Source organism: Phalangium opilio, unplaced genomic scaffold (genome assembly GCF_054372755.1).
Source record: "Phalangium opilio isolate 3A_F unplaced genomic scaffold, DU_Popi_V2 ptg000540l_1, whole genome shotgun sequence".
NCBI classification, from domain to species: domain Eukaryota; kingdom Metazoa; phylum Arthropoda; class Arachnida; order Opiliones; family Phalangiidae; genus Phalangium; species Phalangium opilio.
The window spans coordinates 1304567-1324590 of record NW_028324244.1 but is presented as its reverse complement, the minus strand read 5'-3'; the positions used below and the strand labels follow the sequence as shown (position 1 = coordinate 1324590).

General features: G+C 38.8%; 1 protein-coding gene and 1 long non-coding RNA gene across 5 annotated transcripts in view; one reads left to right on the top strand and one right to left on the bottom strand.

Annotated features, from left to right (window-relative positions):
* The window catches only part of lft (Limb expression 1 family member lowfat), a 63563-nt gene extending 57365 nt beyond the window's left edge, over positions 1 to 6198 (top strand). For 2 of the 4 annotated variants that reach the window (XM_089862520.1, XM_089862518.1), the window contains exons 3-4: positions 3819 to 3959; positions 5777 to 6198. In XM_089862520.1, coding sequence (XP_089718646.1) covers positions 3819 to 3959; positions 5777 to 6190 — 555 coding nt within the window. In that variant the 3' untranslated portion in view covers positions 6191 to 6198. Of the gene's footprint in view, positions 1 to 3815; positions 3960 to 5776 lie in introns of all 4 variants that reach the window. The other 2 variants (XM_089862519.1, XM_089862517.1) reach the window with 1 other exon arrangement.
* LOC149588553 (uncharacterized) overlaps positions 1 to 20024 on the bottom strand; it is a 59220-nt gene that overhangs the window by 28898 nt on the left and 10298 nt on the right. The window lies entirely within an intron of this gene.

Genomic DNA, 20024 nt, shown 5'->3' with positions numbered 1-20024 from the left:
TCAAGGATATGACGGAGACGTTTAGGGAGATGACACAACAGTCATAAAGGTCAATTACCTTCAGGGTACATTTAAGAGTAATTTCGGCCACCGCTACTCTCTCTTTCTCTGGTTTAATTTGCCAAACCCTCGAAAGAAACGGACGGACCCCACTCTCCGTTTTAAATTTTTACCATCTTTCGCTCTCTCTCGAGAAAAATCTTTTGGATATGTACGTAGACAAGACGAGTTCGCATTTGCGTGTTAAAGGTTTGGTGACGTAGTTATGACGAGTTAATTTACAAATTGTTGAATCAATTCAATATCCAGTATAGTTTCACTTGAAGACAGACTTAGCACGCGGGCTAAGTCTTCAGGGTTCGTACAAACTTGGAAACGTCAGGGAAATAATTTGTTGACTTAAACCTAATTCAAGGAAATTCGTCAGGCTTTAATAAGTTTGCCCTGGAAGGGGTTGCTTCAACTAAAAATGACCAATCCTGCAGAAATCTGTTTTCAAAAAGTTGCACGAACCCTGACCCTGACTCTTGCAAGACACCAGTTGTTCAGAAATTCACTGGACGGACGTGCCGAATTAGATGTAATGCAAAAATGTGCCTTTAATTAATTTGTTTTGATTCGTAATTATAATCGAAGGTAGGTAGAAGGAACCCTTAAAAACCCAAAAACAATCTAAGTGAAATTAATTTCAGTGTGAACTGAACTGTTTAAATGAATCTCCTCCCTCCCCCCAATGAATTTTTGTACGCGAGTAGCTTAGCGGCATGCACGCATTTCACCCCGTCTTAATTTTTACTTTTATCTATTTCGCAAGCAAACTGTAGGATGAAAATCACGGCTTTGCCAGAAAGATTTATGAGAGAGTGAAGTCGCATCGAACCCCTTGATTTTCTAGGCAGGTACAGGACGGGGGAGGTCTAAGATTTGAGAGAGAAGAGGGAAGGGGGGGCTGTAAAAGATTTAGCCGCCGCGACGACGTGACCGTAAGTACAAATGGCCCCATCTTAAAAAATACTGATGGTGGAGGTTGTGGCCTTATCTGAAAATGATCACCAATATCTAGACAGTCAACAGGGAATCTCGGGAATCGACCTCTCTCTCTCTCTCTACTACTATAAAATTCTTCACGAATTATTATTTCTATTAAGACTTTTGGATAAATCAGACGGATAAATCAAATCAAAACTTGGTATACCCCGTGGCTTAAGTTTGTTTTAAACAGAAGCAAATACTTTGAAGTTAAAGTTAAACAAACAGACACTCTAGAAACTATGGGAAGACATTTTGGTAGCGCAAAATTAAGTGCTTATGGTTACAGCAAAAGTTCATAAAGAGAAAACAAAAGTATGCTTTGTTTGAAAAGTACCCTCGCGTCGTGTAATATTAAAAACCCTCCCCCTTTACTTTCAGAATAGTGTCGACACCCTTCCGCGTACCATTACCTTCACGACCGTAGTACAGGGAGTAGCCTAGTACCAAGAATTAACGTTTGTATCGCCCTAGTTCGAGTAGGGATTGAGAGGAGGGTCGGCCTTCAAAGCAGACAAAAGCCTGGAAACTGAGAACGAAAGTGTACTTTATGTTTTTATCCATGAAGTTTGGGTTATGGCGAGAAGGTATGGTTCTTTGTAATGTAAATAAATATTGCTCATGGCTCCCATGATAACGTTGTTGTGTTTACATCATTGGGAGAGGCCGGACCATGAGGTAACCGAGGACCTTCATACAAAAATGGTCTAAGTTTATAATCACACACACACAGACATACACGAGGGTCTGTTTTTATAGCCAAATGGATAATTAAGATCCCCTTCGCTTCTCCGTCCATAAATGGGCGACATATCTCGTTCATCCCGTCTCCCCACCCGCTGCCTACTGGTTGCTGGGCTCGGGATCAGAATTCTTCCGTAATTAGCTTTAATTAGCAGGCAGAAAATGTTAGGGGTTGATAGTGCAGCGTGCAGCGCGCGGCTGGCTGGCTGGGCTTGCTAAGTTGTCAGGGGAATCGAACTCTCTCTCGTCGTTCTCTCTCCATCTCTCTTCTTCCTCCAAATCTTTCTTATCTAACGAAGAGACGTTTTTGGGTTTGGGTGTATTTGGAAAGGCGCGTTTGACGAGAGTAGATCGTACTTCTCGAGTGTCTCACCTAGCTTCTCGCACCAAATCTCCGTTCCTCGGAATTCCTTTTTTTATTCCGCAATAGTATAAGTTTGATATTAGTAAGATTAAGTTTTCTAGATATTTTTTTTGCTCAGTCAGAGAGTAAGATCCAAAAACTGGTAAAGTTGTCGAAAAAAAAGTTTTCCTTTCGTTTCACCACCCGAAGGCAACAGTTGGCTAGAGTACGTCTCTTTCTTCTCGCGCATTGATTGGTTCTTAGTCACGTTTCTGATCTTGGGTAATAAAAGGCGGTTACTAAATTAATTTTTTTCATAAAAATCGTCTTTGAAAATATTTATTTTTTTTTTTTCATTTTGATGAGGGGAATATTTTGGTATAAACAGGGATAGATAGACTTTTTTAAGACGGAATGGGTAACAGGGTTATTCGGGTGCGCGTCCTAGTCCACGACCCCCTTACCCGTGACGGGGGGTATGAAAGAAGAGGCGGGTCTTATTTTCATTATGGCGTTGTATGTATATCCGGGTCAAATAAACGTCGTCTGCCAAGTTGGAATGGATTGGGCTCCGATTGTAATTTTTGAAAGAACATTGTTTAAAAATGGAAGTAACACAAGACATAGGGCTTGAAACCAAAACACATTTTGAAATACGATTTATTTCTCTTTGATGAAGTTGTAGTGATGCTTTAAAAGCCTTCATAGATATTACAACACGAACAGGTTTTAACCAAACACTAAGCTCACAAAACTCCTGGCCATTCACTAAGCCTTGGTTAACTTCATCAAATTCGCTTACAAAATTATGAGGATAGTAGACATGATTGGCTTTAGAAAGAATTAGCGAACACTTTTCACCCTTACAGATGTACTCCAAATCCAAAACACCGGCAATAAATTCCCTACCTCTTAATTGCTATTAAAAACAATTCCCGAATAATTTCCGTACCCTTGCTTTTAGACAGCTTCATTTTGAACCCCTGTAAAGATGCTTTTCTGTACAACCATAGCCCACTCGATCACGCGCATCACGACGTAAGCTGCTCGCGCTATATAGCGCGAGCAGCGCAGCGTCCGGGAGCGCGGATCGAGTGGGCTCTGGTACAACGCAAGAGGGGTCGTAGTCATAGCGACAGATGTAAACAGGAATTACGTATTATTGGCCCTCCTTGTCAGCAACGTCACCAATACGTAGTTTTAGTGAGCCAATAAGAAAATTTAATTTTTTGGTTACGTGTTGAAGGAAGGGGCTATGTACTCGTCTATGAGTCGGACTGAAGTAAATATTAACCGTTGGGAATTCCGTCTTAAAAAAGTCTATCTATCCCTGGTATAAATTAATATGACCAATTAGAATGTTTTAAATCGTAATAGACCATTTCATTATTTAAATGCGGGGTAATTAACCCACAGACGGGTTGTTTCCCCTTGCAACGCCAGAAGGAGTTCACCCGAGTTCTTTACAGTCGGGAGAGGGGAGGCAGGCCAACTGGCGCTGCCTGCCTCTAGCGGTGATTCTTGGCACCAGGGAAATAACCCAAGAAAGAAGGTGACCTCACCTCCTCCGCCCATGTGGTGTTTGCGCTTCTCTTAATTCTGGAATTAATGGATTGGTCTATTAACGCACCACGTTATTTTCCCAAAATATAATCAATGGTTAACGCTGTATTTATATTATTTAATTTTGTAATTTTAGCAGAACTGTCCGACGAAAGCCGAAGCGAGGAGAAGTTCGGCGAAGATCGCCCTGATGAATTCCGTTTTCAACGAGCACCCTTCTCGGAGGATATCGGATGATTTCATCGAGAAAGCGGTAGCCGAAGCCAAAGCGTCATTCAAGGTACGAAACACCCTTAAAATATCAGCCACGGATAAAACTCGCGAGGCCCGGGGGGGAGAGGGGGTAAAGAGAGAGAGAGAGAGAGAGAGAGAGAGAGAGAGAGAGAGAGAGAGAGAGAGAGAGAGAGAGAGAGAGAGAGAGAGAACGGAGGAGTTAATGATTGATTCTCGAAATCGTCCCGTTATCGGCTCTATAAACACCGCCATTTAAAGAGTCCCGATAAAAGACATCTATCCAGTTTTTGCACCGCGGACCCTTATCACCCGTACCACGTTTACCGCGTCGCCCAAAAAACTGAACAACTCCCATACGAGAAAAAACCCACGGACCACGAACCAGTCTTGGTAAGATGAGACTGTCGAGTAAGATGGAGAATTGTCAAAGTTTCTCTTCTCGTTTTTTAATACATAAACTAAACTAGCTTTTTATAAATTCAAAGTCGATGCGCGCATGCATTCCTGAGTCAAGCTAGGAATGATATAACTGGTTCACCCCCGCATTGACCCCAACCATGACCGCGATAAAGAAAGGGCGTTTTTCTTAACTTCATAAAAGAACTTAAATGATAATATCTCCAATGTTATTCCCTTTAAACGTCGCGATTGTGGCGCAGTAACTTGGCGACAAAGTTTAAGGGAATACGACACATGTTCCTGCACCGGAGCTGACTTGACACCACTTCAGAGTAAAACACCCATTATTTCCCTGATTAATCGCGCATCCTTGCCGAGGACCCTTACAGGGAGACCCGAGTTGCGTTGAAACCCTTGACCCTCCGTTAATAGGTCACTTCTCTTTTAATGGCGAGGTAAATAAACAGGTAGAAATGTTTCCCCTGTAGGACACCGGTGCTTGGGAAGTAAGTTAATTAATGAACAGCGTATTAATTATAAACTTTCTTATAATTTCCTTACACCAAGAATTTAATTTTAAGCGCTGTTATAATGACGTAATTATATAGCCTAAATATGATCAGTGAAATTCTATGTAGTACAAAAGACGCGGGAGGGAATTAAGTCTCTGCTTTTTGCGGTTCGATTCAGTTTGACAAACAACTTAAAGAATGAGAGAAACACCTTTATGCCGTGGTGGTGGTGGTAGTGGGGCGGTTAGGTTAACTTGGCTGCAGGCTTGCGGGGCAAAACACGGATAAAAGAGACTAAGAGAGAGAGAGAGTGGAGGGGTAATTGATAAATGTCGGCGATATTTAGAAATGTTACGTGGCCAACCGGTATTAGACGCTCTCTAGGAAACCCCACTCCTTTACACCACGCGAGTCTTTCTTTCTTTCTTTCTTTCTTCTCGCTTACCCGGTTCAATAACATTATACTTTCAATCTGTCAAAGAAACATAGGGGATTTCTCCCACCATCTCTTTCTCTTTGAGAAGTCCTTATCCCGAGCGAGACTTTTCTCTGGTACAGAAGGCCATCCGCTAAGTAAACGCAAACGCCAATAGAGCTATCTTAGAAGCCTAGGGTGACGTCACCCATAGAACCAAAGAGGCACCAGACATGGCCGCCCACTGTACAAATCTAAGCCCGTGACGTCACAACAGAGATAGATTGAACTTTGACAATACTATTTTGATCTCGGAAAGGCCTTAACATATAGTAACTGACGGAAGCCTTAGAGTAACGTCACCCATGCTATTTGCTAATAGAACCAAAGCGGTACCAAACATGGCCGTCCACTGCCAAAGCTAAGCCCATGACGTTTTACCTAGGCCCTGACCTCACAACTGAGATAGATTGGACTTTGACAACACTATTTTGATCTTAACTGACGGAATGGTCTCTATTTTCTCTCTCGTTTCAGGGTGGTTCGGATGACGCGGACGACAGTAATAGCGGCATCGAAGCCTTCCGGTTCATGCTGGAAGCGAACAAGGGCCGAACGATGCTGGAGTTTCAGGAGTTGATGACTGTCTTTCAACTACTTCATTGGAATGGTTCACTGAAAGCCATGCGCGAAAGACAGTGTTCCCGACAAGAAGTCGTGGCCCATTACTCGCATCGGGCACTAGACGACGACATGCGATCTCAAATGGCCCTCGACTGGATCGCGCGAGAACAAGAAACGCCTGGCGTCATAGCCCGCGAACTCGCGTCAGCCGAAAGTGAGCTCGAAGCAGCCAGATTAGCCGGCCGCGAACTAAGGTTTCCTAAAGAGAAACGAGACATTCTCATGCTAGCGTGTACCCAAGTTAACACCATGAACGGTATGACATGAAACGAGGCTTAATCACTAAGCCTATTTTACAAAAAAATAAAATAAAATAAAACACAGACTATATTTTTTTCTAAAAAAAAAAAACATTTTCACTTGATGATTAGCCCTTTCCATTTTCCCGATCAAAGACATTTCGCGATCATCGTAGAACGCCGTTAATTACGAATAAAAATCGCGTTAATTAAGTACTTATTAATTAATGGACTCAAAGTCGATGTTAATTTTAAAATAAAAAGACTTAGCGCGTAGGTTTTAAAAGCCTGGTGATAAATCCCCCGCTCCCCCTTTCAATTGTTTTCGTACAATTAATTTTAAGTTCTTAATTGTTTATTTTCAAAACAAACCCTATATAGTTAGTACAGGGATAGATAGACTTTTTTAAGACGGAATTCCCAACGGTTAATATTTACTTCAGTCCGACTCATAGACGAGTACATAGCCCCTTCCTTCAACACGTAACCAAAAAATTAAATTTTCTTATTGGCTCACTAAAACTACGTATTGGTGACGTTGCTGACGGGGAGGGCCAAAAATACGTAATTCCTGTTTACATCTGTCGCTATGACTACGACCCCTCTTGCGTTGTACAAGAGCCCACTCGATCCGCGCTCCCGGGCGCTGCGCTGCTCGCGCTATATAGCGCGAGCAGCTTGCGTCGTGATGCGCGTGATAGAGTGGGCTATGGTTGTACAGATAAGCATCTTTACAGGGGTTCAAAATGAAGCCGTCTCAAAGCAAGGGTAGGAAATTATTTGGGAATTGTTTTTAATAGCAATTAAGAGGTAGGGAATTTATTGCCGGTGTTTTGGATTTGGAGTACATCTGTAAGGGTGAAAAGTGTTCGCTAATTCTTTCTAAATCCAATCATTTCTACTATCCTCATAATTTTGTAAGCGAATTTGATGAAGTTAACCAAGGCTTAGTGAATGGCCAGGAGTTTTGCGAGCTTAGTGTTTGGTTAAAACCTGTTCGTGTTGTAATATCTATGAAGGCTTTTAAAGCATCACTACAACTTCATCAAAGAGAAATAAATCGTATTTCAAAATGTGTTTTGGTTTCAAGCCCTATGTCTTGTGTTACTTCCATTTTTAAACAATGTTCTTTCAAAAATTACAATCGGAGCCCAATCCATTCCAACTTGGCAGACGACGTTTATTTGACCCGGATATACATACAACGCCATAATGAAAATAAGACCCGCCTCTTCTTTCATACCCCCCCGTCACGGGTAAGGGGGTCGTGGACTAGGACGCGCACCCGAATAACCCTGTTACCCATTCCGTCTTAAAAAAGTCTATCTATCCCTGGTTAGTAGTAAATCGCCAGATTAGCTTCAATTTTAGGGAAAGGCTCTTCATTATCGTTGTTTTTTCATCTAAGTTGGCCTTATTAACCCGCGTCAAATTAAATTTAAAATAATTAAGAATAATGATAAAAAAAGATATAAGTGACCTTTCATGGAATAGACGCGTCTATTTTATATTATAAATAATATTAAAAATCTTTTTGATTAATTACTACAAAATATGTAGGAAAAAAAAAACTGAAGTAAAAAAAAATGTTGCCAATAATTTTGATGAAACTAGTCCAGATTTGCGCGACACAAATTTTTAAATTAATAATATTCGCTTTATAGTTTTTTTTTAAATATTACTTTTTAAAAGAAAGAAAAAAAGTAGGCCTATTTGATATAAAAAAAAAGAAATAAGTAAAAGTAATTAAAATTTTGTCGCGTTAATTTATTTTTTGACCCCTACCCAAAAAAAAGCGTAAAATAAAAATTTGCATATTTTATATTTGAAGTGAAATAAAATAAAAAATAAATTAAAATTTGGCAAATAAAATATTCGTATAAATTTGTATTAGTTAAGGCCTTTTATATATATAAATATATATTATTTCGCTGCACTATTCTTTTTATTAACCACGTTAATTAGATTATCGTTTTAACGATATCTAAACGCTAGCACCTAATGTAGAAATAAAACTTAAAAAAAAACCGATCCGAAATGTGTATATAGATTTAAAAAAAAATAATAATTAAAATGTTTTGTAAATATGCGAATGAGAGAGGAAAAAAGGGGGGATTAAAAGATATTTTCACGTCGAAGGATCTCTAAAGGATACTGAGAACACGTTTCCATGACAACGCCGCCATTTTAATACCAAGCCATCAATGGAGATGAAATCTAAATGGCCGCGTTGTCACGGGGAATACATACAACTATACTAGGAATGAATCATTGTGCTACATCCATTTTCACTCAACGTATCTAGGGCGGATTTTATGGGAGGAGCTAAAGTAATATTCTATCTTGCTGCGCGTGCCTGACTTTGCGCTGCTACCAACCAATGAAGTCACAGAAAGACAGAGGCGTGACGGAGTACTTAAACACGTCCCACAACACTCAACTCATGAAGGGCGGATTTTGTAGGAGGAGCTAAAGAAATATTCTATCTTGTTGCGCGTTGAACCTTGCGTTGCTATCAACCAATGAAGTCACAGTTAGAAAGACTAAGTCGTGACGGAGTACTTAAGCCCGGCCCACAAAACCCGCATAGATATTAACATGGGATGCAATAATTCCTAGTAGTTGTATATATATTCCTGTTCAGGTAAATAGTCTTACTCTATTTATATCCGGATACGCTAAAAAATAGGGGGACGGTGGTAATATTAGTATCTCAAAATTGGCCCAACCCTTCCCCTATTTTTTATCATGATACTGAGATCAGACTTTTTTTTTTAATTAATTTGTCCGGAGTCTATCAAATTAGCCTAAAATATCCCAAGAAAGGAATAGAAATAAAATAATTAAGAGCGTTTAGACTTTCCCAATAAGTTTTCTCTCATGTTGATGTAGTCACGATGTGATAATATTATAATGAAACATTTAAAAAAGAAGTAAAAAAAAATAAGAAATTGAGAGAGAAAAGAAAAAACAAAATGTGATGTGCTGTTTTTTTTTAAATAATATCGGTTTAACAGGTCTATTAGACGTTAAAAATAATAATTAATGCAAAAAACTAAAGCGTATATCATTCTTCATCATTTCTAGCAAACGTGGATTTGGAGGATTTAATTGTTTCCAAACGCTCAGTTTTCTTCGTTTTATTTTAATATTTATAAATAAATTATAATAATTAACGGTTTAAACTAATTAAAATTATAAAGGCGCTTTCCACAACCTTCTACCCTAGCCCCATTTTTTTTGTTGTTTTAAATATACCCAAAAGAGATAAAGAGAGAGAGAAAAATACGTTAGGGTTAATTAAAATTCACCATCTCCTAACAAATTTTATATTAATTAAGTTTTTTTTTTAATTTCTATAAGAACAAAACAATCCGGATTCATAATGTATTTCAGCGAAAACAATAAAAACTTTTTTTTTTGAAAATTAATAAGTAGTTCCTGTTGTTGTTTTTTTTAAATATATTGTTAAATATTTTCCCTGATGAATAATTAATATATAGGGTCAATGCTCTTAAGTGAATAGTAAGTATGGGAAGAACAATTTGACCAGAGGCCACGTGATTGGTTGAAATTTTTGGAATCTCTATATTCGGTTGAAAATATGTTTGGGTCATTTTTAAAATCAAACTGACCTATTGTAGTGTTAATAAACATTGCTCCGTAGGCCAACTTGAAAACATTGATTCGTTTTGGTATAGATAGTGTTCGGACAAGTGTGGTCAGTTATTTGCGAGTAAAGTTCAACAGACTGAAAAGTTTGTAGTTCCGTTCGATTCAGATCCAAACCCAAGATCTTCTAATAACAAATTACCGGCAACCCTGAAGCCAAGCGCACGTGGTTAAAGTTAAAAAATGTGGGAGGGGATTAAATTTCTCTAGCCCCCTTATTGCGCGCTACTTAGTTAAATCATAGAGAGTATACACAGAAGAGGAGTAGACACTTAAGCCTTTACCAATACAAAATGGAATATCTCGTCAAACTTTTACACTTTTCATTTCCGGTTTTTTCCCCATTGGGCGATTGCCTTCTGCGCTAGACATATCATTATTGGTTGAAAAAATGTTGTCAGCTTTACTGTATATCCTATATGGAGGCACGAAGTGATATTTAGACAGAGGTAACCACTAACCAACCACGTGTCTACCAAGAAACCGTGTGTTGCCGGAAGTAGCTCCATAATATTTAACGAGACTGAATACAACAACAACTACCCACTCCTCTATTGTTAACGGGACCAGTAAGTCTGGCCAAAATAGTAAGGGAAAAACCCCGAATAAACGGGGACCAATTTATGAATTAAAAGTACGGTGTTCCCGTTCCCTCTTAACACCGGGGAGACGTTAAGTTAACACATCCGATGATTCAAAGATGATAGGTTTTGAATCAGGGGCCGTGGCTTGCCTGTTCAAAAGCAAAGTCATCGATAGAGCAATAAGACAGCCTGGAGAATAGAGAGAGAGCGAGAGAGAGAGAGGGGGGAGAAAGAGAGAGAGAGATGAGATGAGAAAGAAGAAGCGTGGATGGGATCCGGAGATGAATCGGGGCGGCTTTTTTCGGTATTAAGAAGAAAAATGTCCCCGCCTAGGGTCGAATTAGATTCAATAAATTTTCAACCAGATTAGAAAATTAGTTGTCCAAGAAAGGGGCGTGTTTGCTAGCTCGAGCAACTACGCGTCGGCTACCGTACGTAATCCGACGAAACATACCCTTACCCCCCCCCTTTCTCCCCGTTACCTATTAAAACCTATTTTCCACACGATATAGGCATAATCATTTTCAATTTTCATGGCGCGCTCTCATAAAGCTCCATCGAACCCATAGATATCGGAAATAATAAGTCGAACGAAAGAATTATGTTCCAATCTCGGGAGTATGAAGTAATTTCGGTAGAGAGGGGGAGTGAACTGTGTATCCCGAAACGTTGGGGGCAACTTTGTAAGAGAATATACTATTTGCCTCCGGAAGGGGGGATATCACTAAGGTGAGAGATAGAGGGTTATGACGTTGCTTGCCATATATGGGAGAGAAATGACTCTATACATAGTTTTTAGGGGCTAGAAGGATTCATACCTTTTACATAAGGAGAGGAGGGTACTTGGAGGACAATAGTGCAGACTACTTCGTCCTTCAAGCAGGGATAAATGAGGTAAGATGGATTGGAAATGATGACGAGCGACCCACTGCACCGTAACTATACAAGTGCACCTCGCGTAGGCGATTGTTAAGTGCTGCCGCGAAGCGCCATTGTTTTTATACGAGAAGAAACTTCTATTTTTAAGACAGAGGGGCGTCTACGACCCTACATAAACGCTGAGGATGCTGGGAGGACTTCGGTGCCATTCCGTAGGAGGGGGTACGGAGGTAAGTAACGTTATGGTTTCCACTCCATTTCTCTCTCCTTCAAGCTCCATAGCCCGGAATTCTAGCGTAAAATGGTATGAATCCTGAATAGCATTTTTGTAGACAACTGAGGCGTGCAAAGGGTGCTGAGCCTAAACGCGGTTGGTATTTCCGATGTCTATGCTTTTGACGAACGTGTAGGCCCCCGTCGCGTTTGCCCGACTATTTAAGCGGTACTAATTTAGTCCGCGCGGCCACTTAAAATCTATCGAGAGAGAGAGCTGCAAGGGAGACTCAATTCCCGATCGACGCGATCGAGTAATAGAGTGCTGTCAGAAGCGCGGGTGTGACGTCACCCATGCTGTTTTCCCATAAAGAAAAAACGGTAATTGTCATGGCCGCCCATTGCTTAAGGCAGACTCGTGACGTTTAACCATCGATCTGACGTCACAACTGACAGCACTCTATTGGAAAAAATTGGAACCGGAAGACGTGTACGTCCCAAGCCCAGAAGGAGGAGCGGGAGCTAGCTGACTCTCGCCACCGTCGCCGCATGGGTGAGGAGATGAAAGTCAAGTACATGGGACGGCCACAAAAAACTTATCTAATCATGATTGAAAGCCAAACTAGAGGTTATGACATGGAATTTCAATTTACCACGTCTTCTCCCTGATCCAAGCAGCCAACTTTTACAACTGAGAATTCGCTTCTCCTTCTTAGGAGAAAATAAAATGACACCCTATAGTCTAATAATTAAGTTCGATTACTTATAATTTTAATATTTGAAGTGAAATCAGATTAAACCTCGCTCGATCTGATACAAAACTGTGCGGGTGTTCAGTTCTACCATAAATTTATAAGTGATATGTTCCTACCATAAGTATGACACTACCTATCCCTTCGTAATGATACTGAGAGACTTACAGCTCGAGCTAGTTCGAGGGAGAACGACAAGCGAGAATTGAAGTACTACACTCGGATGGTTAATTAGTTTTGCAGGACTTCCATCTAGGTCCTATTTAGTCTGAATTACTAAGCCTTTGACAGCGCCAAAACCAGGCGTCTTCGCTTTACCTCGAATCTATGACCTACCTCATTCACTTCAAAATTACAAGCTCCAGTTTCTAAGTTACCAGTGACAAACTTTAGGAACTTATCGTTCTACCATACGAGTTGATTGAAAACTAACGTTCTCTGTTCTTATATATGGGTTCTTGGTCAAGGCCAACTATATCCATTAGAGTATAGGCCTACAAGTTCATGATCAAAACATCCCTAAGTTGGTCTTTAAAACCCACGTTAAAAGAAGTTCTTTTCGATCATGCGCCTTTTAATGATTAAAAAAAGAGTAGCGCTGCGAAAAAACCATTATGATATTGGGATTCCTAATCCGGTAATAAGACCACAAACTTCATCCGAGATGCGAAAGGAGACGCGTACCTACGTTTAAACACGTTATAAGGTAAAAAAAAATATCGAAATACTATTTGGATATAGCAGGAATACATACAGCTAATAAGAATCATTGTGAGCAACGTATCTAGGGCGGAATTTGTTTGAAGAGCTATGGACGAATTTTACCTGTCGAATTTAAATTTATCTCGCTGCGCGTTGCACCTACGAATATATAGTACCTCGCGTTGCTAGTAACCAATGGAAACACAGAAGTACGTCAGAATTAAGGTTCGACCCATAATGCTCGCGTAGAAATTATCATGGAATATATTTGGGGGCGCAATGATTCCAAATAGCTGTATGCATTCCTGTGTATTAGCTAGAACGCGGGGAGAGAGCGCTAATAGGCAAAGAAATTTCTCCAAGCTATGATTAAGTTACTATATAAATCACCAAAATGGATGTAATTATTATTGGCGGGACCATCTAAATGCCGAAGAACCAGTCTTTGTAAAAATTAACTCGGAAATTTTAAGTAACTTAAAAAAACCATCCGAAATACGCGTAAGGGTAGATAGAAAAAAGTAAAAAAAAAAAAAAATTAAGAGGATTTTTAAATATTCGATTTTGATTTTCTTTTTTTTTTTTTTAAAAAAAAAGGGTTAAATCGTTTAAATGTATTCGGGAACACCTAAAGGAAAGACCAGCCAGGGTAGAATTAGAATATATAATTTGCGTATTAACCTCATGATGCAAAGTTCACGATACAATCAATAAATAAATATATAAAAAAATAAAATTTTAAATTTCCCGCGGCTACAAGTGTTGTTTTTTCTTCCCCAATCACAAGTATATACCAAGAAGTGATATCTAATTTATTAGGGAGAAGGTATAAGATGCCTATTAGTATTCGCTCGCCATATTCCCAGTCCCCCTTTCAAAATACAAGGGGGGACGTAAAAGGAGGCCCCGGGCTATTTCGCCTCTCTTCAGTCGGAAAATATGACTGTAATTTTCGTCATTCGCGTCGCGCTGACGTGAGTTTTCAAGAACCAATGAGATAATTGCTGGTTGTAATTTAGAGGCGGCGGGGATTAACTCCGGACACGTCTACGTTTGAACTGGAGATAAAGCTAGATTATAAATGTGGCGAATTTATACCTTCTCCCTAGTAAACTAGATATCACTTCTTGTATATACCAAGCTGATTTTAATGTTTATTATTAAGGGATAATTTGATAATTTGACTGGAGGCTACGACAAAAGTTGATTTTTAGATGTATATAGGCATATAGGATTGGGTTTATGACGTTTAATTAAAGAGGTAGTAGCACCTGACACCGAAATTTTTATAGATAAAGTGGGGGACAAGTGTTGCCAGTCTTTTGTAACTTGTGCAATTCCACCGCAATCTATAGATACAATATGGTAGGGTGTGACGTCACGAGAGAGTTCGTACTAGCAGACTACATAAAACCTTACATTTTAAAATTAAACCAATCAACTGATAATGCCAAAATCATCCCAACCCAAAAACCAAGGAATATAAATATATTTTTATAATTTAATTCATTTAAATAAACGTTCCTCATTCTCCAGTCCCATTAAATCATTTAAATTAAAGAACTTCGTGAGGATACTTAAAAACTATTGGCACCTCGATTTCTATTTTTTTTTTCCAAAAGTTGTTGAATATCAAAGTGACAGTAAAGTCTTCATTTCACGTTATAAAACTAGCTTTTAACGCTGAAGATAAAATTTATTGCTTACTAAAAAAGAAAGAAAAAATAATAAAAAAAACCCCTCTCGGACGAGATCTAGGCCTACTACGTATACATTTTCAAAGAATGTAATTTCGATTGATTCAATTTTTTCGTGAGCACCAAATAAAATTGACTCTTTAAATATTATTGCTACACGATTTTCGAATAAAATTCAGCCCCGGACTATCGTGATTCTTTTTTTGATTTTTCTTCTCTTAATTTTAAGTAGGCCTATATGTATAGGGTTACTCTGTTTTTACGTGACTGAGTCGGATTTAAGGGTTATTTTTAAAAGGGAAAGATTAGTGTATAGTAATAGCAGAAGTGGTATGAGACTAGAAGTGAAGGGCTCTAGCATTGATAGTAGATCCTGGCACTAGTGAACAAATTTGAGGATTTTATGCCGCTTCCATCGCGGAGAGAAAAAAATTGGTCGAGTTCCAAAAACATTTCTTACCCCCTTCCCCTCAACCTAAAGCGGCGAAACACGGACCCGGCTCTTGAATCTAGTTCGGCCGTCTACCACCGCGAGCGTCTCACGTTTTGGAGGGGAAATTTCAGAAACCGCCACTAGAGGGCCAACCGTTTGTGTTTTATCAAGTCTTTTCACTAATGCCGAGTGAAGAATTTGGTTAGCTCAATACTTCTAGTATCATACCACTTCTGGTAATAGTATAAGATGATCATTTACGGCGTTTTATTTCCCATTAGAGTTTAAAGTGTGGTAGAGATCGGACAAAAACTTAAAAAACTTTGCTTTCGGGTATCGCGAAACAGGCGACGGAATAAATCTTTATAGTAAATTTCAGACCGTATGAAACTTGCTGGGATAGTGAAAAATTAGTATACACTGATAATTACCGTCAAGCTCAAACCGCTTTAGCTAAAAGGCTGAAAATTTGCATGGACGTCACTCATAAGTAGTAGGTAAGCGCCAAGAAAGATTTTTGCAATCCGCCGCCATCTTGAAAAATGGCGGACAGAAATGTAATTTTGTTTTTTTATATAGAATATCGTCGGTCATTTTAATGGATTTATTTAATATTTAGTATACTCGTTCCCTATATCCTATAGACGGGCTTTATGGTACGCATTTGGGGTTCAACTTTCCGCCATTTTTAAAAATGGCGGCCCAAAAAATGTTAAAATGTCTAACGGATACTAGTTCCAGATAAAATTAGACAAACTACGTGTTTGTGTGATCTTTTTCAAACGAAGGAAAACTCCAAGACCGTAATAGCTACAGTAACGATATGCGCATGCGCCTCTCGCGTCATTACAGCATATACTTTCGAATTTTACTTGGGTTTCCCCCTTCGCTTCCCCCACCCGATCTGAATATCGCTTCCAGCTTCATTTCGATGTCCTCTCTCTAGTCCGGAATCATGGCCTTCTAGCCATTTAAACTATCTCTGCCCAAGAAAAGTCTCTCTCTGAAGCTGCGTTAGCTAAGACGACTATAATCTAAAACATATTCTGCATATTTCGCTCGTTACCATAGAAGAAAATATCCATAAAACTCGCGTTAGCTCCGTCATTGGAGGATTTCTTACCCATCCATAAGTTCATAAGATATGTTCCATAAGTTTTGTCACTGGTAACTTAGAAACTGGAGCTTGTCATGAAGTGAATGAAGTAGATTATAGATTCGAGGTATAACTGTCAAAGGCTTAGTACAGACTAAATAGGAGAAGATGGACTGAAAAACTAACTAGCCGAGTGTAGGACTTCAATTCTCGCTTGTCGTTCTGCTAGAACTAGCTCGAGCTGTAAGTCTCTCAGTAGCATTACGAAGTATATGTAGTGTCATACTTATGGAAGTAACATATCTCATTAACTTATGTCCATCTGAATAAACCGAATTAAATCTAAAGCTATAAAAGGGTTGGGTTTTTAAACCTCTCTCGGGACTAATTTCTGCGAATTTTATATAAAAAAACAGCGAATTGATTTGAGAATTTTAAAATTTCACCTACTTATTATAATTATTTTGGCAAGGCAATTAAAAAGAAGGGGGGGGGGTACCATTTTATAATTATTTTGACAAAAACTTTATAGACAATTAAAACAAGGGCGAATACACGTTGCGTTAACTTTGTTTTGCGAGTATAAAATCTGTTTACTTTTAACACTTAATTTAAAATTAAATTTTAATTATTTTAAAGCATAGACCAAAATTCGGGGGCCAACGCCAACGTGATTACGTTGGCCTAAAAAAACAAGACGTTTATCATAATATCGGATCAATCCCACGATTTGAAAAGTAAAGAAGAAAAAAAAACTCATTCAGTCTTCTCTCTAGATCGTTTAGGTTGGTGTGTAAGGAAGGCAATTAAGATCGGGGGGGTTTCTTAATTGGTTTAATCTCGATATTGCAGGTTGAGGGGTCGAGTGTATTAAGGATAATTAGCCTTGTAAATTTCAAGCCCTTTTTGGCGCTTATATTCAGGCGTGACGTCATGGTCACGTATATGGAGACCGGCCGGGATGGACATTTTAATAAATGACCGGGGTCGCCTTTTGGGGCGGAGAAATATAAGATATCTCGGCTTAATTCCCTAGCTACACCACCAACCGTTTTTTTAGATTAATTTCTTATTACTTGGGGACTTAAACACTCTAAAATTTCAATTGGCTTTTAACGGGTGCGTAGGGGCCCCCGGTCCTCTTCGCAACCAACGACTCCATGATCGAGTGGGTACCTGATCCATAGTTACATACTTAAAAAACAGTAAATCAAAGCGAACTTAACTTTGATGGGCATTAAGGTATATTTTCCCACGTGTAAAGTGTCTATTAAACAGTACACGTTGAATTGCGAGAATTTTATACCTGGTTTAGATGTTTTAACCAGCGTAAACTAATGGGAAATTAAGGAAGAACTAGACTCACAAGTAAATCTAGACCAATTTTTATGGTCTATAGCTGGTATGTCCACTTAATTTTACCAAGAAGTGATATCTAGTTTACTAGGGAGAAGGTATAACTCGGTATAACTTCGCCACATTACTAGCTTTATCTCCAGTCCAAACGTAGACGTGTCCGGAGTTAATCCCAGCCGCCTCTAAATTACACTTAGCATCTCATTGGTTCTTGAAAACTCACGTCACCGTGGCGACGCGAATGACGAAAATTACAGTCATATTTTCCGACTGAGGAGAGGCGAAATAGCCCGGCCTTCTTTTACGTCCCCTTCCCCTTGTATTTTGAAAGGGGGACTGGGACTATGGTCCGCGCCAATACTTAGACATCTTATACCTTCTCCCTAGTAAACTAGATATCACTTCTTGGTTTTACCACTTCAAAAAGGTTTCGACATAAGCTTGCCAAAATTTAGAAACTATTTTATAAATTACCGCATGGTAAAATTACAGTATGATATAAATCGGTATTAGGTAAATTACCGGTAAGGTACGTACGGTAAATTACCATGCACCGACTTACACTAGAAAATCTCCGTAGCTAAATTAAGGGACTATAGCTGATTATTCCAACTAATGAACATTTAATTAGGCCCTATCCTTCTTTTTTTTTAAATATAGCGGAACATTTTTTTCTCGTAGTTTTTATAATCATCCATGATAATATAAGTTTCTGGCGTTTTCCCCATCAAAAATACAGGTAGAGAAAGAGAGAGAAGCTCAATCGTTTTAACGCAAACTCGTGAGTCACGATTTCTCAATTCAAAGTTTCAAACCTTTTCACTTTTATCGCTTATTTTGTTGTATCGCGCCGCGCGCTCAAAAAGGAGCGCTATAACTTCTTCGATACACTGTACCGTATTAAGCCACTATTGAATAAAGAAAACAAGTTGGGGAAACCAAAAGAAACCTCGCCGAGTCGAGACGCGGGCTATCTACCCAATTAAGAGGGTTTTTTCTTTTTTATTAAATAATCGATATTAATTATTTTATTCGTCAGTAATTTACCTTAATCCTACTTAAGTCGTTCCTAAAATCATTTTAAACATAGCTATTGTTAACGTTTGAATTCAAGCGAACAACTTTTACCCAATTTTTATAAATTTTGGGTATTTTAGGCGTTTGATTCACAGTAAGGGATAAGAAAAAGCGCAATTTCGTGAAGCTTTGGTGGAAGCCCTGCCATTGGGAGCAGTGGATAGACGTTTCTGGTAACCCTAGCTAGCCAATCGCCGCTTACATCTTAACCCTAACGATGATAATGGAGTAAAAGTCAATATTGATTTCTGCGAATCCGATTTGCCATCTGCGAACGCGGTGACAGACAGACACGTCCAGTGTAATACCTCTCAGTGACTTCATCGTCACTCGGAGAGGTAAAAAATTGAAAGAAGAAAGAGGGTATGCATGCAGAAGCAGCAAACTCTCTTTTGATTTGGCTTTTATAGATATTTCTCTGTTAGCTTCTTCACTCATCCAAGGTGAGCTACCGGGTTTTTTGGATTTGGGGGAGGTTGCCTATAGCTACCGCGCTTTCGAGATGACCGCGGGTCAAAATGCTTTCTTCTCCATCATTTTACGGGAATAAACATTAAGATAATAAAATACGCCTACAGGTCGTGACCCACCCAATGCGCTTAGAGAGTACCTCTACACACGTAGGGGTTATAAGGGGTCAATACATATTATAATATACTTAGGAAAAAAGGGATGGAGGGAAGTGCTTCGTTCGTTATGGTTATTATTACATTAACGCGTCTAGCCAGCCATATTAACATATAAAGGGGGTAGAATTTGCGTTTGTTTAAAGGACCAGACTACTTTTTTTTTTAAATGGAGGTTTTAACTGGGAATTACTACGCTGTGGCTTCCTCCGTATTTAAATTAAAATAACATAATTTTCTCCTGGATGTTGGCTTCACCTTGAACATTACTGTTTTGCGGGGTAAACAGTTTTACAGGCGCAAAATTCCCAATTTTTTTTCATCAAAGACAGAGAGCTAGCACTTTGAAATTAATGTGCATTCCTTAACCATTAGGCCTAACTAAAATTAAATTTACGGTGCAGAATATTAATAAATAAACTAAATTTTTCTAGTATTTTCAATAAAATTTCGCAAGAAAACATGTTTTTCATATTTTCTGTCAAATATTTGGTTCTAAACCATAAATAGAGAGTTACTAATATTTTTTCTACTGAGTTTTCTCTTTCAAAAAATTAAGATTTCTTATTTTTCGCCCGCAATAAATTACCCAAAAATATTAAAATAAAAATCACCCAAACATCCGCTTGAATAACTATAAATTACGACAAATTTTAAAAGTTAAAAAAAACTACGTAATGCCACGGCCGACGCGTTATGGTTAAAATTCAGTAAATTAACTCGGCGTCTCTCTAAGTTAAAACTCAAAGTCCGAAGATCATAAAATAAAATTTTA